The sequence below is a fragment of the Toxotes jaculatrix genome, chromosome 17 (genome assembly GCF_017976425.1).
Source record: "Toxotes jaculatrix isolate fToxJac2 chromosome 17, fToxJac2.pri, whole genome shotgun sequence".
NCBI classification, from domain to species: Eukaryota; Metazoa; Chordata; class Actinopteri; family Toxotidae; genus Toxotes; species Toxotes jaculatrix.
This window is the reverse complement of record NC_054410.1, coordinates 12,518,705-12,542,908: the sequence shown is the minus strand read 5'-3', so window position 1 is coordinate 12,542,908 and position 24,204 is coordinate 12,518,705. Positions and strand designations below refer to the sequence as shown.

Sequence of the window (24,204 nt, the reverse complement as noted above, 5' to 3'; positions counted from 1 at the left end):
TAGTGATATTGTCTCTATATTTCCCTTGACTTCTGGTCGGTAAATCTGTGAATGACTTAGACAGCCGTATCTAATGTGAGCTGACACCTCAGTAGTATCATATTAAATCATTTAACAGCAGCCCCTCTTCAATAATCATCTGCTTAACGTCTCCTCCTGCACAGAGTGGCAGATATTGGCGAGGAACCTGATCTGCTCTATTAATTCATCAATGCTTAACTCAAACAGTCGATACGCATCACAAACCGTCGATTAAGTTTCACTCATTATATTTTCTCTAAGCCCCGTCTTAGCGCCGCTGCATGATGTCAGCCAATGACATAAACTCCACAGCTGTCTCCTGTAACGGGGCTTATGAAAACTGATCATATTACTTCCAAATGCTCGCAGCATTTGCGAGCATGCACCCCGCTCAGAGGAGCCTATCTATAAATGCTAAATTTACTCAGATAGAGCCAAGAACACTTTGCTGGAACCGCTTGGTGTTGGGTCGCAGCCATAAGAGCTGTGGCAGTGACACTGTCAAAAATTAAGGACAGGATAGAGATGGAAAGCTAAATCAGGCTTTAAAGGTAGCCACATGCCTAAAATATCACCTTGGCATTGACATTGCCCTGTTATTTGAGAAATGTGGCTAATAATAATAATAATAAAGCACCATATGATGCATCAGATAAAATGAACCCCTATGGAGTTTGAGATGCAGTTGACAGATCATCAGAAAGCTAGTCAGTAAACCCTGATTTAAGATTATTTTGTCAAATTTTGGAAGTTTAATATCTGGTCTGCCAGTTGTGTAAAAAAAAAAAACACAGACACACAAAAGGTTGTTGTCTGAAGTCTCTAATTGACAGCAGCTGTTCAGTGTCATCAGTTCAAATGAACACGTGTCTTTATACAACATTATTCAGATTATAATCTCCACCATTACCCTTCTTGACAGTTTCTTGGACCTTTGCCCTCTGTTGTTTAAATGCAGACACACTACTGTTTCTACACTAGTGGGAATTATGTGCTTATGTTAAGAACTTACACCTTGCTGTTTTGTTTGGCCCTCAACTGTTCTGTCCTGCTGTGTTAACAGATGACTCAGGTTCTGATAAAACTGGACCGGGAGCAGCTGATGAAGCAGAGACTGAGCTTGGCACAGATGTTGTGTCAGACAAATTTGGTAAGAGCTCTGCTTGCTTGGCATGCTATCAATGCTGCAGCAGTAAATTAAAGGACTATAATAGTGGTTTTGTGTACTTAATCCTATTTACTACAAATCACATGTACTTTCACAGCCCTTAGCAAAGCCATACTGTTGTTTGGATGTATTTTCTTTCTTTTGCAGCCATTGAGTCCTTTTGATCTCTGTATGATATGAAAGTCTCTTAGCTAAACATAAACTCTGCATTTAATGTATTATCATTATTATTATTTAATTATTGTTGCTTGGCTGGTTGATATTACAGCAAATATTGATAGGGTTGACGTAACTTGAGCCACAGTAATAGTCTGCCATTTGATTTCAATGCGGACATGCGGACATGAATAGAAATCACTGGGTGCCTGTAACAGAGGGAAAAATATATTTGAAAATTTAAGTTCACTTCATTTAAAGAATGACAGGCCGAGGTGTAAAGTAAAGATTATAGTAAAGATTTATAGTAAAGGAGCTAAAAGTTACTGAATAAAAAAATTCATTCAAATAACTGAATGTGTCTTATTTTTACCTCCAAAGTGCGTCCCCGCTTCACTCAGCCCGCTAAGATGAGGAAGAGGGTGATAGCCCGTCCCGTTGGCAGCTCCGTGCGGCTCAAATGCACGGCCAGTGGAAACCCTCGGCCGGACATCGTGTGGATGAAGGACGACAGGCCGCTGACGGAGCAGGAGGTCGGCGAGGGCCGTCAGAAGAAGTGGACTCTGAGCCTGAGGAACCTGACGCCGGAGCACAGCGGCAGATACACCTGCAGGGTCTCCAATCGGGCAGGGGAAATCAACGCCACGTATAAAGTTGAGGTCATACGTGAGTATCCCTCAGAGAGGCTGAGCTGTACGCATACCCAATATGTTCACCTGGAAATACTAGAGCTAACACATGATGTAAAGCAAATTCATTTAAGTGATTACTGCTGATCCTTTGTACATTGCTGCAGGAAATTAAAATAGTGTAATCACTGTAATAGTTGGTTTGACTTTGACTGAGGAAGAACTGTAACCTTTGAAAAAAAATCTTTTCTCTGATCTACCTACTCCTGATGTCTGATTGCCATCAGCAGGTCTTATTCGTATCCTTGCTGCATGATGAATGTGCTTGTGTAATCATGTATATGAGAAGCATATTGAGGAAGCAAGCTCGAGAGTGAGGGCTTGTGCCCTGGTGTTTGCACAGGGGGAGAGAGAGGGAGACTATTCAACTCAGACCCTCCACCCAATCTGGAGCTGATTAAAGCCCAGCTGTCTGCCAGACCCACTGCCCTCCCCCTCCCACACACACACACACACCCCCTTCCCATGAGAAATGTGTGCTGTACAACCAGGAGCAAAGAAAGAGAGGAAACTAATCACACATACTTCTTGTGTTACATGTGGTATTCCTCCCTCTCTGTCAGTTATAAGTTCTAAGCCCGAGGCTAATAACGGTACGGACAACTAAGACCTCTTCTATCCACAGAAGGGCTGTCATGTCAAAAGATGCCTGTGTGTGTGTGTGTGTTTGTATGTGTGTGTGTGTGTCATGATGGTTTTTCTTTGTGTGTGTGTCTACGCAGAGAGGACAAACTCCAAGCCTATTTTGACGGGCACTCACCCCGTCAACACGACGGTGGACTACGGAGGCACCACGTCGTTCCAGTGCAAAGTGAGGAGTGACGTTAAGCCGGTCATTCAGTGGCTCAAACGCGTGGAGTCTAACGAGGAGAGCCGCTACAACTCCACCATCGAGGTGGGGGACCACCGATTCGTGGTGCTGCCCACGGGAGAGGTGTGGTCCAGGCCCGACGGCTCCTACCTCAACAAGCTGCTCATTACCCGCGCCAAAGAGGACGACGCTGGCATGTACATCTGCTTAGGCGCCAACACCATGGGCTACAGCTTCCGCAGCGCCTTCCTCACTGTGCTGCCAGGTGAGGCCTGGGGAATGTCTGTTCACAGTGTCTCGCTGCCACAGCAGTGGTACAAACATACTGCAGAGCAACAAATCAGAAGCTTGGACAAAGATCTGTGCTATCAGTTTGTATATTTTGTGTGGTTGTTTATTTTTAAGATCAACATTGGTGCACGTGGCACAACAACATCAGAGGGATGTCAGAGTGAAATGGACGTGAGACGACATGTGATACACGTCAGTAAAGAGTACAAAGGAGGACACATGACAACAAAGCAACACTAACATGCACAAATGCTTTGCCGTCACCTGTTATAAGTCAGTTTTTGGATTTAGTTTGAACTTGTTTTATTCTCCACCAAATAAATAAAAACCCTGCAGGAAAAGCTACTTTCCGTTATCCTTTTTTTTTTTTTGAGGCGTTTTAGTTTCTTCACATTTACGCTAAAGTAAATTGAGTCAACTCAGTTATTTAGCCTGTTAAGAAAAATGTTAACTTACACTGGTTTCAGTTTCCCAAATAGGAGGAATTGCTGTTTTTCTCTGTTGTATGTCCTTGTAAATGAAACATCTTAAGTGAGACAAAAAAAATCTAAACTCAGAGTCCTCTTACTAGCTTTTTTGCAGAGCTTTCAACCACATCCATCTCACAGCCTTTTCAGTAGACAGAGTTTGCTCTTAGGTCCTAATGAAAATAAGCTTTTGTTGCAGTCTTCAGTGTTTACCTTTGGAGTAAAACAAACCCTTGGTAACATTTAAGAGTCAACAATTTGTTTTGATCCTCCTCTTTTTTTTCCCTCCTCTTCTTTTGCAGACACGAAGCCTCCCATCACGGTCGTATTCTCGCCAACTTCCAGCTCCCTCCCCTGGCCCGTCATCATTGGCATACCTGCTGGAATAGTGTTCATCTTTGGCACGGTGCTGCTGTGGTTCTGCCAGAGCAGAAAACACTGTCCTCCTCCCAGCGCTCCAGCTGCGGCTGCACAGGTACTGCAGAGCTCCCACCGGCTGCCGTATCGAGAACGGGACAGGGGCTGCACGGCCCCGTCCTCCAGCTCCTCCAGCCCAGAGAAAGACTACATTAGCTCCATGAACTACGAGGAGTACCTGGCACAGCAGCAGCTCCTCCTCAGCCAGGGAGGACCAACACTCCCCCCTAAAATCTACCCCAAAATCTACACGGACATTCACACGCACACTCACTCCCACGTGGACGGGAAAGTACATCAGCACCAACACATTCATTTTCAGTGTTAGCCTTAGTGCCAAATACTCCCCACTAACTGCTCCAGTATCTCAGAGGGAGAGTGAGCTGTGGACTGAGCAGCAGCTCCTGAGTGTCGTTCATCTGGCATAATCAGAATCAAAAACAGCCTCTTCTCATAGCTGGACATTGTTGGGAGAGTGTACATGTGTGAAAAACAGTGGCCAGTGACACACACCTTGTGTTTTTACGTCCAAAATATCCATATTTGGTGCTTTTTTTTTTACGTTCAGATTCTCACACCACTAAAATCCATTAATCCTTGTTGTGCACTTAATACAAAAAAGGACAAGGAAATCTGCAGCGTGTGAGTTGAATTGCAGCTTTTCAAGCCAGCTGAAAGGTCTTCCTCAGCAGCTGAATTTTGCATTTTCCTACTTGAGGTGTGGCTGAAAATGGAGGTTAGGTTTTACCTTTCACATAATCAGCTGTTGGAGCTCAGAGGCTGGGTATGTTCTGCCTGGTAATGAAGATTCAAATGGTACTCGAGATTTACAAAAGGACTGGTTTTATGGTCCTACTCAGGTAGTCCTTTTGTTTTGTTAAAGATGCATAGTGTTTGGAATGGTGACCACTATCCTTTTTATTACCTTTCTCCATCCCTCACTTCTGTTCTATGTTAAAAAGTGAGAGTAGGCTGGTAAGTTTCTTTTTATAGCCTGTTCATGGCATACAAAAACCTTGCCTAAGACTGCAAGGGATGGAAGAATTATGTTTCCACGTTAAATGAATTGGTCGCCATTATCATTTTAACTTTTTTTTTTAGCTAGGCTCCCATCACTAGTCAATAGTGTGTTGAGATAAACCAGCAGAGGACGAGTCTTCATGACCTTTTTCACCTTATCCACCCACAGTATATGAAGCTGTAGTCATTTATAATCAAATTGAGTCATGAATATTTAATTTATTTTGCTAAAAAAAAATGTATCAGAAGTTTATTTTTCAGAGTAAGGCGTTTTACATATCTATGTAATGTTATTAAAGTATACTGTTGTTTTCTATAGTACATTTTGAGTACTTTGTCACCCAGTTTAATCACATTTAGTTCATGCCAATATTTTAGGTATTTCTGTGTGTAATTGGTTATATTTGACAATCTTGTATGATGTACTCTGTTCAAGGCTCAGAAGCTAAGTCATCTAAAAGTTTGATGGTTTGGTAGTTTGATTAAATGACCTGAAACAAATTAGTCACATGCTTCACGAATATTGATGTATCTGCTTGAACTGATCTCTTTTGGCTGTTCTTCTTCTGTAGGACGCACATGAGTCTCCTTCAAAGGCTGTGCTTGTAAACGAAAGGCGTAAAGACCCTTGTGAATAACTTCAGCGGCGGTTAACTGTCCTAAAAACAGTAGGGTCTTTTCAGGTTCTGGGTCCAGACAGGTCAGCTTTCTTCCTTTGAGCCACTTGAAGTGTCTGCTGAGGGTGACGCAGAGGGCAGCCAGCAGGGGGACAGAAGTTGCCGAGATGAATGACTGAATAGATACTGTATGGACACAAGAGCAGTCTCACAGTCCCTTTTTAGATGAGTGATGGCCCCTGCAAGACTACACCGAATGACCAGCATCTTTTCCCATTTAAGTGAATCAAGCTTCTCCGCCTCTCCCCCCTCCAGTCCGCACCACCACCTCATTCAACTCCAATCTAGGTAGGATTTCCTTTCACCATTTAGGAAGTGTATTGTCCTGCTCTGGGAGTGATGTGACAGGACCCTGTGATTGCTCTGGAAAGAAGGGGAGCATTGTGTCAGGTGAGCTCTTGTTTTGTTGTTAGCATTGCAGGATGGGGATGAGCTTTGGCTCCAGACAGAAGTGAGTGTATTGTGTGTTTAAACTAGAAATTCTACACAGAACAAAACTTTTTTTTTAGGCTTCAGCCATGTTACTTCCATGTCCACAAATAGGCTAATGCTTTAAATCCCAGTCTAAGTGACAAGAACCTAAGTGATACAACACTGCCCCCTAGTGCTGACAAACACTAATGCAGATACTGAAAAACCACAATAACAGTTTAAAGTATTAATGTAATAATTGGAACAAAGTCACTAAACTTGTAAATCATCTTTATTATTACCTTTTTTTTACAGTATTCTAAGAACATTGACAAAAACAAACAACATACTACACAAGAAAGATCCAACTGACACAAACAAAGAAAAACAGAGAGGTACTTAAAACATACAGTATTTACAAATGAGCTCAACCCTTCTGGACTTTGGTGATAAGCTCATCACAAAGCTTGGTCAGCTCTTCAGCCTCCTTCTCCTGGGAAATTTGAAAAATAACACAATATTTAATATTTTATCTTCAAGACTTCTGTTAATACACTCCATCTAATGAACATGCTCACTCACTTTCTGGTCCAGGCTCTTCTCCAGTGACTGCACCTTCAGCTGCTCCCGGCGCAGCTGGGCTTGTAGGGCCGAAACCTCAGCCTTGTACTTGGACCGCACCTCGGCAATTTCTTGATTTGCGCTGAGGATGAACAATAAATTATAGTTAGTCACTGCTGCAAGTCTAGCAATTTACTCTATTAACACAGCAGAGTCAGGTTTCTTACTGGCCAATTTTTTCCTCAGCATGGGCTTTAAGGGTCTGGTAGCGCTGCTCCTCCTTTTTGATCCTTGCCAGGTAGTCCTGAGCACAGGCTTTCAGAGTCTCTTCATTCTAAGGAAAAAAAAAAGCACAGAAAACAATTGAAAAATCAGACTACCACAGCTTATGTGAAATTTGTGGTTTATAACAGGGAAAGTATTTGTGTTTTCTAACCTTTTTGTAACCTTCAATAACATCCTTGTACTTCTCCAATCTCTTGAAAAGCTCAGAGAAAGATCTCTCCATGGCGCTCAGGTCACTGGATGCCTGCTCTTTCTCCAGCAGAACCTCGTTGAGCTTTGCCTGGGCCACCTCTCTCTCCTTCTCTTGATCAGCTGAACAATGCCAGAAAATTGAAAAATTTGTTTACTACACCCTAACCTCAACAATCCCAAAGAGTGTAACATGTATAGAAATTATGTTAGCTTACCCATCATTTTGGCAATCATGAGCTCAAATTCTGCAATTATCTTCCTGTGTTGAGGGAAAAAAAGGTGCTCAAATGTCTTGAAACGTTGATATTGTTATATAAAATGGACAAAAAAAATCCCCACACATTTAAACAAAAGCACAGCTCACCTCATTTCTTGGCCATCGTCCAGTTGTTTCTTATATTTAGCACTCCACTGCTCCTCTTTTTCCTGTGCCTGTTTGAGGAAATACAAAATATTTAATTAGCAAAATATGTTTTAGTTATTAGCAAACCATTTTACTACCTATAATCAGTTTTAAAAATGTGCATCTTGTTTGTATTTTTGTGGTTAGACTTGGAACCATCAGTGTCGCATACTGTGGTCCTACTGTTAAACAAATGGATTTAATGATGCTAATTGATACATTTTCATCTAATGTACTGCTTTAGAAACTAAATTATGCTGACCTTTACAACACCACAGTGTGGACAGTCATTGATATTTGACTGATAAACATGCTTCTTTGATATAAGATACTTGTGTTTAATCCACAATGCACTGTGCTCACGGTGACCGAATCAAATTACTCCAAACTGCTCCAGGGACTGTTTGAAAACCCACTGAAACCACACTTTCAACAAGGTCTAGTGTGGTTGTTTGAATCTGTACAAAAGTGCTGTATTCACATACACACAAACAAAGTGACTTTGAATGGAAAACCTCTTCTGGGTTTGAAACAGCTGCTTGTATTTGTCAGATCACAAAACACTGAGCTGGACGTACTTCTGCCTGGACTTTGGCGATGGCTGCGTCCATGTCTTTCTGACTGTACTTCAGCACTTCAATGATGGCGTCCTCTGTGTTTTCCGGCTGTGGGAAAGGTGGGACGAGGCTCTCCAGGATTGGAGCAGTCTGGATGACGGTTACAGTGTAAACAAATCAAGTTAGCAAGGAAACAGTGAGTGTAGAAAACATGAGCGTGACAGATTGAGTCTGTGGTTGTTGTTCAAGAGTGACTTACTGGTGCTGTAGCATCATCAAACAGTTTGAAATCGCCCTTTTGCGGTCCATTTGTTGCCTCTTTTTCTGCCATCTGTGGAGTTTCAAGGCTGGGTTGGAGAAGGGAAAAAAAAGAAGAGGAAAAAAACACATGTGAAGTGGTCCATTTCAGACAACTCTCATTTTGTTTTACAGGATGTCCAAAGCAGACCAAATTCAGCTCTAGCATCCAGTGACAGCAGCAGCAATCAAGAGTAAGTGAAAACAGAAGCATACCGTGAGGCAAAGGCAGCGGGACGAGGGACGTGGGTCTCAGCAGCCGGGCCTGAAGACTTCTTTGGGCTCTCTCTCAGGAGGGGGTCAAATTTAAGGTACAAGGACTGTTTCCTCAGTGCAGATTCCTTGAACTGTTAACAGAAATTTGAACACGTAAATATCTTCAGTTCATATGCTGACAAAGACTTTATTTATTTAACAAACATGGTTAGTAAGTAAGTACTCACACTGCTGGACCCAAACTGTTCAAGGTAGTCGATTTGGCCATCAAAATCATTGGCCATGACTAGAGACAAAGAAGATAAGTTAAAAATGGCCGCACCTTTAAATGATGCATTATAGAGAATGAATTTTGATTGAACATATAAAGCATTGCAGGGGTGAGTTTGGACAACAACTTGAACTTGCCTTAACTCCAGGTTAAGGCAACAGAAAAATGTGGAGCTAGACAAAACAGAGTTATGGCCAAGGCTTACTTACACATCGTTCCAGGAACAAACTCGTCACTGAATTCTAACATTGCACTCTGTGACTTCTGCTCAGGTTGACACAGTTCAGACAGCTCAGGAAGACTCTGCACAGTTCCCTTGTCACAGTCAGCAGTCTGTCATTCCACAATAGCAAAAATAGTTGTTGTTAAACAGTTAAAGAGTTAAATGGAAAAAATGCATTTGGATTGTATCAAACTGCATTTCTTACTTCTTTTACCTCTCCATTGCAGGGTTCGGCAGCTGGGACGCTCTCCCCAGTGCTGCAGTGGGCAAAAACATACAATGAAATAAAGTACTGCTGCAGAGTGAAGTGTCTACTGCAAGTAAATACTTGACACACTCCATTAAAAACCTTAACATACCATGCTGGTGATACAGCTTCCTTCTCCACGGGCGTCTCAGTTTGCTCTGGAACGGCAGTTTCCATAAGCACTGGGCTGGATTTCTTGCTGCACTCTGGAGAGTTGCTCACGCTCATTTTTGTGCCAAAAGGATTGAAGTTTGGGTCGTCAAATTTGTCAAAGTCAAATGAGTAAGTGCCTTTGGGGACTGAAACGTCAGCAACATCACTGGCATCGGGCTTCGCTGAAGTTTCTTTTGGTGGTTTGACATCAGATGCCGCTTTTCCTTCTTTAGGTTTTGCACCAGGTGGCCTTTTGCCAAACTTCTTTGGTGGCGGTTTCCGTTTAACCTCACTGCCATCGTCGAAATTGAACTCTAGTTTGATTGGGCCTTCATTGATTGGGGCAACGGCCGGCTGGGTTTCTGTGGCTGGAGGCCTGGCTGTATTAGTGGACATTGGGGTCACTGCAGCTATGGGTTTCACATCAGGCTGAACAGGCAACTTCTCAGCAGGTTTATTTTCCTTTATCTGTGGCTCCTCAACAGGTGGGTTATTGTCTGGCAGCTTTCTCCCAAGAACTGGGGAATTCTGGATTTTAGAGCCACCAGTCTGGAAAGGATTAATTGCATCCAGGTTGTCAAAATCCAAGTTATACAAGCCTTTCGCTGGCAGTGGGGCGTCTTCCACAAAGCTGCCTGATGCTTTGTCTTGATCAACACTTGGAGATGTTTCAGCAGGTTGCTCTTCATCAGGCATAGCAGCACACGAATCTTGTTCCTCAGCTGCTGAGACCTTTGCCACTGTGACCACACTGCTCTCTGTGGAGCTGATGTTGGCGGAGACATCAACCACTGAATTTTCCACAGACGGGGTGAATGGAAGTGTCTCATCTAGAGCTGATTCCACCTTGGTGGGCTCCTCAAAAATATTCTCTTGTTTTGTGTGGTTAGACTCAGTGTGATCTGTAGGAAGGGTTTCAACAGCAGGCCTTGCTGGAGAGAGGACCATCTTAGAGGACCCCTGAAATGGATTGATAGCGTCAAGGTTGTCAAAATCCAGCTGATAACCTCCTTTGCTCTGTATTGGCATGTCGTCATCAGAATAAGATGACACTTCTGTGGGGGAAAAAAACAAGTGGGTTTGCATTAATTTGTCAGCTTTCAGACATTCAAGTGAAATAACTTATTTTCGATAAATTACCTTGTTTGGGCTCATCGGGGTGCTGAGTGACCTCTTGTGGCAAAGTGCTGCAGAGACAAAAAACAGTTTCTCTACTTAAAATCAGCAGTTATTTCACTGGAGGCATGTTTCACTGTGAGAAGTGCTACTTACTTTGTTGTATCCAAATTTAAGGTCTCCATTGCTTTTGTGCATTCATCCACACTCGTCATCTTGACAGACTTGGTTGGAGACAGAATCCTCTTTGTCACAGGGTCTCTTCTTGGAGTCTGAAAACAAACCTACACACAAATAATTTAATCAGTATAGTAAATGTTACCTGGGCACAAAATTATTTACAGAAAGCATGAAAGAAAATAATTAGTATTTAAGAAAGAAAATAATTTGAATGTCCAGTTATTCTAGTACATTTGTTGATTTAATAAACAACAAAAGTTGGTATGCTTTGCAAATTTGTGCTAGAAACATGTCTGAAAGCAACTTCTGTATTTCAAGTGTTTCATGTTAACTACAAAAGTAACATTCTGATTTTAATTTAGGTTAAGAGTCTGTTGGAGAAGGTGGGCATGAGATGTAAAACAATCAAAAATAACTAATTCTGTACCTTCACCCCCTTTGGCACAGTCTTGCTGGGCAGGTTCTCTGACTGACGCAGGATTGAGGGCCTCCCAGTTGGCTGATCCAGCGCAAATATGTCGTTACTTGAGCTGTTGTGCTTTCCTCCAGGGTAAACTCCACGATTCTCATCGTTCACTTCAACAGAACTCATCCTGTCAACGCAGAGACAAACTGTAAGTTACAGGGCTGGGATGACCCGACTGCACTCTGAGGGAGGTGTCATCCTGAAAGCTGCACCCAGCTGATAAGACACTTTAGGTGAACCGTGATCACTTGAGGTTAAAAATTACCAGGAGGTCAAAGCTGCACAGGCAATGACGCCTTGTACTAGGCTGATCTGTTGGCCAATATTAGCTTGTTGCAGAGAAATATATGTATCAGTGCATATGTTGGCTGATAAGTAACAAAACACTGCAGCACAGCATTGCCAAAGTGAGGTAGAAACAGTGCTGTCATTACATAGTCAGCCCACCAGAGAGCTCTGATAGGTTCATTTTTCAACTCTGAAATGTTGAGTTCTGTACATGTCTTGGTCACAGTTCTTATCAATATGTAATGAAAAAATGACCAAACCAAAAAGCCCACCTCTACACAATATAGAATTATATAATAAAAAAAAAAAATCCAAATACTGATAGACCAGCCTAGTTCCGTTCATGCTATAGACCCAGACTTATAAGATAAATCTAAATATAGGCCAAGAACAGGCCGATGAATCCAAAGACACCCTTTCTCATTAACACTCAGGATTTGTGCGCTCACATTGCTGGTGAACGACATCTTTGTCTTACTGATGTCATGTGGACAATGCTGCCAACGCTTCAAGCTGCTGATCCCCAACGTTAGTTACAGATCTCAGCTGTGTGTAATCAGAGGGACCGAGTTAACTCAACGTGGACAGCTAACGTTAATCATAACTTTTCTTCAGCATTAGAAATGAGAAACTGCTCAGCTGAATTTGTTAACGGGAACCTGACGAACTTTACCTGGGCATTTGTCATAAAAGTAGTCACCAATCTCGACACCGAGCGCAAGTTAGACTAAAATTAACGTAATTAAAGTTGACCGTAATTTAACGTTAACAAAACCTACGTTAGAAAAACTGTTATTTGGGATCTCACGTTACGACCCAATTGACTAAGCAGAGGAAAACAAAGGATCACGTTTTGTAAACAGAAAACAGTGAGTTATTATATTATCATACTATATTCACCACCTACCTCAAAAAAAAAACAGATTCAGTTGGCAAGAATTATAACGTTTTCCGTCAGACCATTCAGCTGCAGCCTGAGCGAGAAGGAGCGACGTGCTTTTGAATCCCCCTCTGCTTCTCTGGGCGACAACCGTTTGGAATTTAAAAGTCTTGAAACGTACCAATGAAATCGCCGGGAACATTCAAAGCAAACGCGCTTCCTGGTGTAGCAGCCAATCACAGTGAACTACGGATGTGACCCAAATCTACTGCTGCGCCCAGGAGCCAACTTCAAAGATAACACAAGTAGCAAGATAGTAATAACCACAAGTTAAACTCCGTAAACATTTATCAAATTAAGCACATCAGACATTTCCACGTTGTTTACAAGCACTGGCTGCAAAAAAAAAAAAAAAAAAAAAAACACAATCTACTAGCTCTCTGCAAGTAACAGGACAAGAAACCGATATTACTGTGGAATACACAGACAAACTTGGGCCAGTGCATTCATTTCTCTGAATAATAGAAGACAAGATGTGGCTTGTATAGAGGAACTGAAAGCGTAGTCGAAGCTCTAGGCCAAAGGGTGGCGGTAATGCACCAACTGGAACAAGAGAAGAAGAAGAAGGACAAAAAGAAGGGGAAGAAGAAGACGAGTCAGACCTGCCCGCCAATTTTGAAGGATGTAAACAGTGTCGTCCTTCGTGATCGACCTGCTATGAAGAAAGTTAATTTTATCTCATAACGGCGAATATTTCTCTGTCAGCAATGAGTTCCGGTGGTAAAGGTAATGCACCAAATGGATATTTGTTCCGTTAATAAACAACATGCTGTCAACTAACCACAGATAGTCAAACTTTTAAAGCTAACATTCACTGGTTTTGGTAACGTTAGCAAGCTATTTAACCTGGTTAGCTAGTTCACTGTAGCGCTGCTGTCTTTTTACTTTGCCAATATGGACGTGCGGTTACACGTTTACTGTCTTAACTAACGTTAACGATACTGCTTTAAATACAAAATTTGTATGCAGGTTTACGAAGGCAAGCTGTCACAGAAACAAACTTTTAAAATCTTATAATTTTGTTAACAGGATCTGGCGATGCACCACATCTTGCTGCCAGGTAATGTATCTTTAGGACGCTTTTATTATTTCATCGAAACACGCACAGACAAAACAACGCTACGTTGCTAACCTTAACATCAAAGAGAATAACGGAAACGTTAAAGGTTTGCCCTTACCCCTTAGTAAATGGTCCTGGGCCAGAACTAATAACATATTTGTAAAGTAAACCTCGGTGTGCGGCTGTGTTTGTTCTCTGTAAGGGGTTTGAGAGTTTGATTATTGGGTTTACTGTTATGACTGAGAAGAATGAACAAGTAAATGTACAAGTAAATCAGCTACGATGATATGAACATTTTTAATGTCCTAACAAACAAACGCCTTCTTGTCGTGGTGATGTTCAATTCTCATTATCACCCGCTCAGTTTTTGTTTTACAAGTATTGTTGTTATCTGGTGTTTCACAGCGGTGACAGCGATTCCATCAAAGTTTTTGTGCGAGTGCGACCTCTGACCCAGGGTACCGGGCTGACCACAGATGGAGATCAGAGTCTGTGTCTCACCGTCATCTCACCCACCACCATCCGTCTGCTCTCAAAACCAGAGCCACGAACCTTTACCTACGATCATGTCGCTGACATGGACACATCTCAGGTTGGGTGCACATGGTTATTATCAGCATACCACTGGCATGGGTAAAACTAGCTTGAGTGATTAATAATAACCTGATTAGTCAGAGTAGGATATAGCATGTATGACACCAAAAGGTTCATCATGGTTAGTGTGTGTAATCTTTACCTGCCACTCTTCTACAGGACTCTGTCTTCTCCAGTGTGGCCAAAAATATTGTTGAGTCTTGCATGAATGGGTACAACGGTACTATATTTGCCTAGTAAGTGGTCTTTGTGTTGTTTATGTTGCTTAAAATGGAACAATATTTTACGGCACAACTGTTCTGGGTGGTGATTGATGTGTGGCACCTGTTCAATTCCTCTCAATCTCCTCCTTCACTTCTGCAGTGGGCAAACCGGCTCAGGGAAAACATTCACTATGCTTGGTGAGAACTCAATATGTTATTTACATTGTGTATTAAATTCTTAAACATAAATCAAGAGAATAATTGAAGTGATGAGTTTTTCTCTCTCACTTTAGGACCATCTGAGTTGGATAATTTCACAGATGAACTCCGGGGTCTTATTCCTCGAAGTTTTGAGTACCTCTTTTTCCTCATCAACCGAGAAGTGGAAAGGGTGAGCTGTAAGATTTCATCACCACAAAAGTGTTGTAGACCAATAGTTAATGTTTCTTTTCTCACAATTTTCTTTTTTCTTACTCCCAAAAGTCTGCCCAGTCCAAGAGCTTCTTGTGCAAATGTTCATTCATTGAGATATACAATGAACAAATTTATGACCTCCTGGACACAGCCTCAGCCAGCCTCTTCCTCAGGGAGAACATCAAGAAGGGCGTCTTTGTTGAGGGAGCTGTGGAGAAGTTTGTCAACTCAGCCACTGAAGCTTACCAGGTAGATATTCTTTGCCTTTTGTGATGAAACACTTGATTCCTATGGACCTTGATCACATTAAAGTTATTTTGACAGAAATCAATTAAGGGCAGCTGTCATAATAAGAAATGTGCTGTGGGTACGGAATGCTACAGAACTTCTGTTTGAAACCACTTAGGTGCTGTCTATGGGCTGGCGTAATCGACGAGTGGCCTCCACCTCCATGAACCGCGAGTCTTCGAGATCTCACGCAGTGTTCACCATGACTTTGGAGTCCAAAGAGTCCATCAATGAGGTGGTGAACATCCGAATGTCTCAGCTGAACCTTGTGGATCTGGCAGGATCTGAGAGACAGAAAGACACTCACACAGAGGGCTCCAGACTCAAGGTGATGCCTCATGCCTGAATGCCTTCACACGGAAGTACTACATTTATGGTTTCTATCGTTACTAATAGCTAATGTCTGCAATGCTTCTCTTTCAGGAGGCCAGCAGCATCAATCGTTCCCTCATGTGTCTTGGTCAAGTGATCATGGCACTGGTGGACGTATCCAATGGGAAGAACAGGCACATCTGCTACAGGGATTCTAAACTTACCTTCTTGCTAAGGGTGAGTGTCTGTAGATGCAAAATACCTTGTCGGTGCCTTTTAAGTGCGATTGTGTTATGTTACTGTGAATGCTGGTGTGGAAACTGTGCTAGACAGCTATATGACACATTCTAATATCGAATTTTCACATTCATTTATAGAGTTCTTTTTTCCCTGGTAGAATATAACACTTTTTTATTCACAGTTTATATACGTGCTGCATGTAAAGATGTTATGAACTGTAACAGTTTAAATATTGTTGTTGTTTCAGGACTCTCTTGGAGGAAATGCAAAGACCTACATCATAGCCAATGTACACCCTGGTTCAAAGTGTTTTGGAGAAACGTTATCTACCTTGCAGTTCGCCCAGAGAGCGAAGTTGATCAAGAATAAGGTATCGATCATCAAATAAAACTGTGTACTGTATTAATACAATCTAGACGTAACCAACTCCTGGTAATTTCAAAATCAGAGCATTTTATTATTATCCTCATTATGCAATTATTCTGTTTCGCAAGGCTGTCATCAATGAAGACACACAGGGAAATGTGAGGCAGTTACAGGCTGAGGTGAAGAAGCTCAAGGAGCAGCTTGCACTGGCACTGGCTTCTCAGGCAGTGGACTATGGGAGAGATGTAGCGCCAGGAGGACCTGAACTCCCCATGGGTAACAATATGCCTGTGTTATCCTTTGCACCTTCAAAGTAACATCCTGTTCAAATCATTTATCTATATTCAGAATTTCGAACTTATGCACGAGTGGACAATAAAGTGGAGTAATTTTTAAGTGATGACTTTTAAACCCTTTTGTAACAAATGTAAAATGGCTTTTCTCACCAGGTCCATGCATTGAAATTCAACATGATATCACATATAAAGCAAAGTTCATGGCTGCTGTTCGTCTATGGAGGAGGCGAGAAGAGGAGAAGAGGGTATGGGAGATGTTTTGTTGCTCTGTCTGGAAATTATGCTGTTGTGAGGAAATAATTTTGATGCAGGGGAACTTACAGTGATGTTTGACTACTCTCAGATGCTGCTCGGGAAGGTGGCTCAGCTTGAAGAGGCCTGGACGCAAAAAGATAAGTTCATCCATTCCAGCCGGATGATTGTCAAGTTTCGGGAAGACCACATCTCTCGCCTTGAGAAAAAACTGAAGGCGGGACAGAATTTTTTGACAGACAAGGAGTCTCAGGCTCTGATTGAGCAGCTGAAGGAGGAGATTAAGATCTTGAGAGATCAGGTAAAAATATTGTAATGCCCTTTGAAAACTGACACAGTGTTGATGACTACATATGCATAATGTGTAGATACAAGGTAGTAAGGAGGACTTATATCTCAGAACAGGTGATTTCAACTCCAGTATTTTATTTCTTTCCTCTAAATTCACTTATCTAAACTAGATAAGTTACTTCATAGTCACTAAAAGGAAGAATAGGGTTAAATCTTTTTTACTTTACATTCCTTCTAATAATGTCCTAAAGTTCCACAGTTCTCCTTATCTCCAGGGTATACTGTTGTATCTATTCATCTCCCTTTTTCTGTGTGCACACCTTTGCCCTTTAAGGTTGAACATCACCCAAAGATGACTCGATATGCAGCCGAGAACTTCAGCCTCAGAGAGGAGAACCGGCTGCTTCGTTCTCTTGAATCAGTGGTGAAAGCTGAAGAAGTTGTAGCCCAGGTTGCTGATGAGCTGGAAGAGGCCTTCCAGACCGCTATGGAGACAGAGAGTAAGATAATAATGACAGAACTGACAAAAAGGTTAAGTACATCCTCTGTGTCTATCTACATGTCAATCTCATGTTTCTCTTCAGCTCCAGCAGCCTCTTCAACACCTGTGGTTGCGGATAGTGCCTCAGCAGCTACAATCGAGAAGCTGAAGGTGCAGCTGCTTCAGAAACAGTCGGACCTTACAGCTGTGTTTCAGGCCTTTGAGGAGTACAAAGAAGTCACCAAGTAAGGAGCGCATTCAGTGAAGAAAACCACTCTTAATCCAAATTCACTTGGAGCTTATCCAGAAAAGCTTAGCAGATGTTTGGGAACAAGCTCCTCCAAAAGCCAGAAATACATGCCAAGAACCTTTGCCATCATGAAATCCTGTAACAGTGAAACGTTTGTAAGCACACAGTGTGCAGGCACAGTGTATGTTTCAATAACCACTGCTTCTGCAGTGAAATAAGGCCAACTGCATATTGGAATTTATGCAGTTTTTTTTACATTTGAAAAAGAAAATGCTTCTTAGTTTCCAAATTTGCATTGGGGTCAGTTAATTTGGCTGTTTCTAATATTTGATGATATCACAATCCTACTTTACATGTTGTATCCACTATTTGAATACATTAAAATACCACTTAGAAAATCATGTTTTTTCATTCTAAGGTGGATTTATTTAGATATCTGAATAAAAGGTGCAGTTTTTCGTCCAGTGCCTTAATAGGCTTATAAAGTTTGTTTTGCAGGCCTTAATGTGGTTTTTGGATGGCGCTTTGTGTTGTAGGAAACAGATGTCTCAGCTGGAGTCTGAGAAAAGATATCTTGAGAAGTCCAACAAACATTTGGAAAACATTTTGGAAGCCACAAACGCTTACAAAAAACAGGAGGTCTCTGAGCTGAACAGAATTCACGTTGAAACTATTAAGGTGAGGGGATATTGACATTTGTATTCAGATTGCTGTGAGGAAAACTATAACCTCATTCATAACCTGACCAAAAATAATTTTCTTTTATCCTTCAAATATCTATTACACCAGATTCTCACCACACCCACCAAATCGTGCAACATGCGGTCTCGTCTCGTGCCTCTCTCCAGCCCAGACCACCTGAATGGGACAGACAACAATGCACTTGACATTTGGGACGAGCAGCCTCCTTCAGACATGACTGAGATGGCCTTGACTGAGGAACTGTGCCAAGTGCAGGTAGAACAATGTGAACTGTCCCACAAATGTGTGTATGGCAATGCATATAGTCAAAACCCCACACTGTCATACTTTATCTGCTGTCTCATCAGGAGCAAACTAGTCGTATCCGGACACAGCTGAATGAGGAGGAACTAAAGAACAGCAAGCTGTTGCAGCAAATTGCAAAACTTGAAGAGCAGATCGCTGTGATATCACAAGAGTCTGACCGCAAGGATGAGGTAGATCATCTCCTCGTGTTGCTTATTTAGTTTTATCTTACTGAAATTTAATGTTATGTGCAAACATAACAATTTGGAAAAATATGACACCCTTTAACTTAACCGTTTTGATTTCCTAATTCTTCTTTATATGTTATGCAGCAACTTTCTACTGAGAAAGCTAACAGGAACAGAGATCAGCTCAACCTGCAGGAAACTATCACTGAGCTGCAACAGAGCCTTCAGTCTGAACAGCAAGCCACAGATGGTGAGGTTCTGATGTTTGACTTGTGTTGTAATCACCTGGCGTTGAACTTGGACGTTTCTGTCATATACACAAGAGTGCCAAGGTGACGACTTTCCTTCTCCTCCTCTCAGTTCTGAGGAGCGAGATCCGCGATCTACGCCTGGTGCTGCAGTCGTCCGATAAGGAGCTGGCTGCTGTTAAGAACGAGTTAAGAGATGGCCAGAGCGAGCAGCAGAGAGAGATGGGCCAGCTCTCCAACAGTCTGATGAGCACACAGCTCCAACTTGACAAAGTCCAGTAAGAATTAGCGTAATGCAAACTCTTTATTATGACTGTTCTTGATCTGATGTGTTTTACGTGCCCACAAATACTGTGTCTTCATTCCAGGCTGGAGTGGGAGCAGCTTCTGGAGCAGCATCGGTCACTGCAGGATTCATTTGACCAGCTGCAAGCTGAGGCTAAGTTTGAGGCTGATCAGGCAAGACAGCAGCTGCAGGACAGGCAGCAGGAGATTGATGAACTGAAAGCTCAGCTCACGGTTGGTGAACTCATGAACTAAACAATGGCCTTTTTATCCCAAAATGTAGGCTGTGATGTCTATATTTTTTACTTTTACAATTTTTTTGTCTTTTACTGTAGGAATTGAATAATTCTCTGCAAAATGAGCAAGAGCACACGAACGTCCTGATCTCACAGTTAAGAGAAAACAGAGAAAGTACCTCAAAGTGAGTTTTGCACAGTCTATCTGTCGGGGTTTTGTCTTTTCATGAATTGTTTACAACAGTTTTCAACATTTAAAATAATTCTTACATTAACACGAGTCACCATGGTGTATGCTTTCAGAGAACTCATTGAAACCGTGGAGCAGAATACACAGCTCAGAAAACAAGTCTCTGACCTGACAGCACAAAATCAACAACAGGTCAGTTTGAAGAACAGTATGCAGTGTTTGAAAATGGTAACTATTTGGCATAGCAGTGATTGCAGCTCAGTAACTAAACCCGGTTGTCTCATTTTTGTTCGAAGGCGTCCAAACTTGTCGATCTTGAGCAAAGTCTAACCTCTACCAATGAAATCATAAAAGGCTTGGAGCAGAAGATTGAGCAGGATAAAGTAAGCTTGAATGAATAATTCTCTCCCATTTCTTTTTTTCTAAATATAAGTGCAGTATGTCTGCCACTTTCTTGAATGCCTTGTTCGGTTTTACAGGATGTTGTTCTAGATCTGATTAACCAAACCAGAGACCTCCGCAGTGAGCTGAGCCAGAAGGACCAGACCATTACCCACCTGTCTTGTGATATCAAAGACATCACAGTACTTTACTCTTCCTCATATTTCACCCTTGATTTGTCTTAATTAACTTAATTGTTTGCTGATATATTTACAGGCCCTTATTTTGACAGATCATACTGTACATGCACATAATGTTTGAATCAGTCAGGACATATTTGTAATAATAATAATAATAATAATAATAATAATAATGGTGTCTTTTCTATTCCAGGCCAAGTACAATGCTGCCTGTCTTGAAAGGGAGCATATCAAGGAGCAAAACTCTCAGATGCAAACAGAAATCTGTGACCTGAAAGAAACTTTAGACAGGAAGGTGGCGTCCAACAAGATAGAGGTAAGTTTGGTCATGTTAAACACCTGTGTTCACACATTTTTGTGTGGATATTTGTAGATCTACTGCAGGTTGTGCGTAACTAAAACTTAGATTAAATTTCAAAGCTACAATATGCTATATAAAATGTGTGTGTCTGTCTTTAGGTTGAGTTGTTGCAGGATGACTTGGCCTACGCCACTGAGGAAATTCAGAGACTCACTCAGGTCTTTGATGAGCAGAACAGCCTCCTCCAAGCATCTCAAGAGCAAGTGGCCCAAAAGGATGTCATGATACAGCATCTTCAGCAGAAGGTGAAATTTAATTATCTCAATACAAAGCAAACACTAAATAATCAGTGAGGTAAAAAAGAATCATAAGAATAATATCTTATCAAAATTACTAATAAAAGAAATTTTCCTTGTGTACCAGGTGGAACAACAGCAAGAGGCTGTCGAGAAAACTATCAGAAACGGAAGTTTCAAACCCCTTGTTGAACCGACAGTCACACCTAAATCACTACCTCGGGTAAAAGTTGTTTGTGGTTTAGTTCATCTTTGAATATACCTTCACAATTTTTTTTCATTTTGCAGTCAGCAGGACGGTATGTGCTAATGTTTTTTTTTTTTCCTTCATTTTCTAAAGACTCCTCATACTCCTGGAAGCTTCAGCAGGGACCTGAACCAGGTGCTTGAGAGCCAGGAGAGGGAGCTGGAGAATCGACGCGCCTCCATGATGACCATGGAGATTCTTTTAGCTGAGCTGAATGCTGAGAGGGCTGGCAAGAACGAGGAGATCCAGAGACTTAAGGTACTGTATGTTTTTGTGCAACATTTAAATGAATGTATAGCCATTCAAAATTCAATGGAAATGTTCACAGCACACTCTTTGTGTCTAGTGTCTTTGTTTTCTAGTTTGAACAAGGCTTTCTAGTCTTTTTGCACCTTACGTTGTTCATATTAGTTTCAGAATAAAAAGTCTGAAAAATATTTAAATTGAAATTGCTGCATTAAAATGTTTTTTTTTTAATGGATTTTTAAAAAATAAATTCCCAAAGTCTTATTGAGTGAACTCCATCAATAACAATTAATAGTCTGTATTACCTGTCCTCAGACGCAGCTCTCTGAGAAAGAGATGGTCCGAATGGAAATCCAGGGTTTGCTTGACAAGTTTTATACTGCGCAGAACCAGATGACACAGAATGGAAATCATAGGTTGAGTTTATTTATCCAGTTATTTAATCATCCACTGTCCTAGAATGCATCAGATCACCTGTTGTGGATGGCATAAGGAAAAACAATTTTCTCTTGTGGTTTTCAGTGAGGAGATGAATGATGCCATTAAGCAGACCATTCTTAAAGAGCTGCAGGAGGAGAGAACAGAGAAGGTTTGCATCTGTCTCTCTGCTGGTTTTTTTTTTTTTTTTTCTCTCTTGAATGAATAATGAATAATGTCCCTCATGTCCCTGTCATTGATTAACAGAGCAAAATAATGCAAAAGCTGACTAATACTCAAGAAAGGTAAGCGCCTGTGTGGAGAGGTTTAGTTAAGTCAGTTGCAGGTTAATTTTATCCCTCATTAATTCTTGATGATTGACAGCTATCTTCTCTTGTTGTGCTGTGGGTCAGACTGCAGGCACAGGAGTCCCTGTTGGCCCAGTCTCAGACCTGCGTTCAACAGCTGACCACTGAACTGAGGAACCGTTGTTTGGAGCTGAGAGAGCTGAACCAGAGGGCACAGGTTGAGGAGAAACTACTCCAGGTGAGAGTTGGAATAGGTTGCTCTCTTTCACCAAAGAAAGTGTTTTAGCTTGATTTAGCTTCCATGTCTGATACTGTAGAATGTACAGATGCTTAAAACTGAAATTTCTAAGGCTTTTGCTCCACTTGTGTCAGAGTGCAAGGATCGCAAGGAGAGTCATTTGTCTAACATTTTGGTCCCGAGCAAAATTTGTCTAAGATAAGATGGAACTTTAGTCCATTTGGAAGAAAATTGCTGTGCATACTTGTGGTCCCCAGGGGACGAGTCTGAATAATTTCAAGTCACCCAGTTGGAGTTGATCACAGTATAGCTGCATAACAAGAGTACAGTCACAAAATGTAATAAGAATAAAGATTTCAGTGTTTTAGGCTGAGCAGGTTTACTTTATTTACATTTTTATTGTATGTTCCCACAAATCAACCATGATGGTGAAAGACTTACAATAATACTGCACTGACAGATATGTTCAGGGGAGGAAGACAGTCAAAAGCCTTATATAATGTCCACAGTGCAAAACAATTCAATCAGGTGTAATCATAAACATCAGACAACAAAACAAAGTGAATAATAAAAACAGATAAGACAAAAGAGAGAACAAAGTTAAAAATGAGAGAAAACACAAAAGAACTAACAAAAGCTTATTTGGCACTATGAAATATGAATAAAGTTCTGAGAGTTGATTCATTTGAAACTTTAATTTCACCAGTGTGACATACAAAATGACGAAGGTTTGCCAAATAATGGCCAAGCTAACAGATAATGGTTAGCTGACTTTACTAATACATTTTCTTTCCTACAGGAGAATGAGGTTCTCCGTGAGCAGAACTTTAAGCTGTCAGAGGAGAATGGAAAACTTGTGGGACATAAAAACCAGAAGCAGAGGATTGAATATTTAGTGAAGCTGAAATTGGACAACACCAAACTTAAAGAGGTAACTAACATTTGTGCTGTTGTTAAAGGATGTTTCTTTCTGGTCAACTAAATACTTTTATTTATTAATACTTTTATACTTTCATCACAACAATCTACTTTGTGCATTTTGTTTGTTGTAAAGGAAAACGAAAAGCTCCGAAGAGAGATTAGCTCCCTGCAAGACAACACTAGATGTCGACCGCTGGAGATGTAAATCCCTGATTTTTAATTGTTTGAATGGAGGTGAACTTGCATCATTGCCAGTCAAATTTTTTTATTTTTTTATTTGATATTTTAATGGTTTCAAGTACAAAGACATTGTGATTTGTGATTTTTTTTTTTGTTTTGTTTTCATTCAGGAAATATGCAGTAATTACTTCTACCTTTTCACTGATCTGCTGTTGTAGCAGCATGGACAGAACAGCTGAGACAAAGCTGTCATTAGTCCATATCCATGGTCTCTTGGTCTTGTACACCTAGTCCCTTTGTTCACAGACTACATGGAAATTTTAACAATGCTGAATAACATCTTAATGTGAACACTGAACATTCTACATGTTCAGAATTATTTAGGTGCTTATTTGTAGTTCTGTGGTTGTGATTGATGTCTGACCATGAGTTGCATCCATGGTGTTATGTTTGTTATGTATTTTCCCCATCATATTGAGGTGTAAAAGCCAGTGTCTTTTTAACATTGTGAGCTTTGAACATACTGTAATTAAAAACATAATTTTTCTACCTCTAGTAACCTTTAATTTCTCTCTTCATATTTTGTGGTACTTCTTCCTGAACACTTCCAGTAAAGATGTTTTAAAAATGTATTTCAGTTTGGCTCTTTTGCTCTTTTTGCTCTTTTGCTTGAAAAAAAAATCTTCATTCAACTGGTTGAATATCTGAATAGTGGCTGATTAATTTTCTGCTAATTGATTAATAGATTCATCAGCTACTTTTTTC

At 41.1% G+C, this 24,204-nt stretch overlaps 3 protein-coding genes across 6 annotated transcripts in view; 2 read left to right on the top strand and 1 right to left on the bottom strand.

Moving 5' to 3' along the window:
• The window catches only part of LOC121197765 (fibroblast growth factor receptor-like 1), a 28,873-nt gene extending 23,329 nt beyond the window's left edge, over positions 1–5,544 (top strand). The window contains exons 4-7 of the mRNA XM_041061512.1: positions 1,085–1,171; positions 1,727–2,011; positions 2,757–3,110; positions 3,906–5,544. Of these exons, the coding sequence (XP_040917446.1) occupies positions 1,085–1,171; positions 1,727–2,011; positions 2,757–3,110; positions 3,906–4,348 (1,169 nt within the window). The 3' untranslated portion in view covers positions 4,349–5,544. The remainder of the gene's footprint in view (positions 1–1,084; positions 1,172–1,726; positions 2,012–2,756; positions 3,111–3,905) is intronic.
• Positions 5,545–6,402: 858 nt separating this feature from the next.
• Positions 6,403–12,608, bottom strand: tacc3 (transforming, acidic coiled-coil containing protein 3). Of its 2 annotated transcripts, none has more exons than XM_041061589.1 (17): positions 12,491–12,608; positions 11,257–11,422; positions 10,806–10,933; positions 10,674–10,720; positions 9,493–10,588; positions 9,339–9,390; positions 9,120–9,243; positions 8,867–8,925; positions 8,640–8,770; positions 8,386–8,473; positions 8,148–8,276; positions 7,531–7,598; positions 7,382–7,425; positions 7,126–7,286; positions 6,917–7,023; positions 6,711–6,831; positions 6,403–6,621 (listed from the first exon to the last, which is right to left on the bottom strand). In XM_041061589.1, exons 2-17 carry the CDS (start codon positions 11,419–11,421, stop codon positions 6,556–6,558), a joined length of 2,586 nt encoding a protein of 861 aa, XP_040917523.1. In that variant the 5' UTR covers position 11,422; positions 12,491–12,608; the 3' UTR covers positions 6,403–6,555. The 2 variants fall into 2 exon arrangements, with proteins under 2 accessions (XP_040917523.1, XP_040917524.1); XM_041061590.1 differs by having other exon boundaries at positions 9,348–9,390.
• Positions 12,609–13,108: 500 nt separating this feature from the next.
• kif15 (kinesin family member 15) lies at positions 13,109–23,994 on the top strand. Of its 3 annotated transcripts, none has more exons than XM_041059896.1 (35): positions 13,109–13,249; positions 13,553–13,583; positions 13,989–14,175; positions 14,337–14,413; positions 14,541–14,578; positions 14,674–14,771; positions 14,864–15,043; positions 15,201–15,410; positions 15,506–15,631; positions 15,882–16,004; positions 16,129–16,276; positions 16,450–16,541; positions 16,640–16,849; positions 17,174–17,339; positions 17,424–17,565; positions 18,107–18,248; positions 18,360–18,527; positions 18,620–18,748; positions 18,890–18,995; positions 19,106–19,271; positions 19,362–19,512; positions 19,614–19,699; positions 19,818–19,896; positions 20,001–20,087; positions 20,184–20,288; positions 20,479–20,601; positions 20,745–20,891; positions 21,010–21,105; positions 21,223–21,387; positions 21,691–21,791; positions 21,898–21,964; positions 22,060–22,097; positions 22,206–22,338; positions 23,138–23,269; positions 23,393–23,994. In XM_041059896.1, the coding sequence occupies exons 1-35, from the start codon at positions 13,231–13,233 to the stop codon at positions 23,462–23,464; spliced, it is 4,140 nt and encodes a 1,379-aa protein (XP_040915830.1). In that variant the 5' UTR covers positions 13,109–13,230; the 3' UTR covers positions 23,465–23,994. The 3 variants fall into 3 exon arrangements, with proteins under 3 accessions (XP_040915830.1, XP_040915829.1, XP_040915828.1); XM_041059895.1 differs by having other exon boundaries at positions 17,174–17,565; positions 23,393–23,493; positions 23,610–23,994; XM_041059894.1 differs by having other exon boundaries at positions 17,174–17,565.
• Positions 23,995–24,204: the final 210 nt, after the last annotated feature.

What these genes read in the sequence shown, in the direction of transcription:
- tacc3 (XM_041061589.1), bottom strand. Translation starts at nt 11,421, where the DNA reads ATGAGTTCTGTTGAAGTGAACGATGAGAATCGTGGAGTTTACCCTGGA. An exon ending in CTGTGCCAAAGGGGGTGAAG is followed by an intron (nt 10,934 to 11,256) that starts GTACAGAATTAG and finishes ATTTGTGTGTAG; the next exon opens with GTTTGTTTTCAGACTCCAAG. An exon ending in GACGATGGCCAAGAAATGAG is followed by an intron (nt 7,426 to 7,530) that starts GTGAGCTGTGCT and finishes CCCTCAACACAG; the next exon opens with GAAGATAATTGCAGAATTTG.
- kif15 (XM_041059895.1), top strand. An exon ending in TCAACCGAGAAGTGGAAAGG is followed by an intron (nt 14,772 to 14,863) that starts GTGAGCTGTAAG and finishes TACTCCCAAAAG; the next exon opens with TCTGCCCAGTCCAAGAGCTT. An exon ending in AGAAGATTGAGCAGGATAAA is followed by an intron (nt 20,088 to 20,183) that starts GTAAGCTTGAAT and finishes TCGGTTTTACAG; the next exon opens with GATGTTGTTCTAGATCTGAT.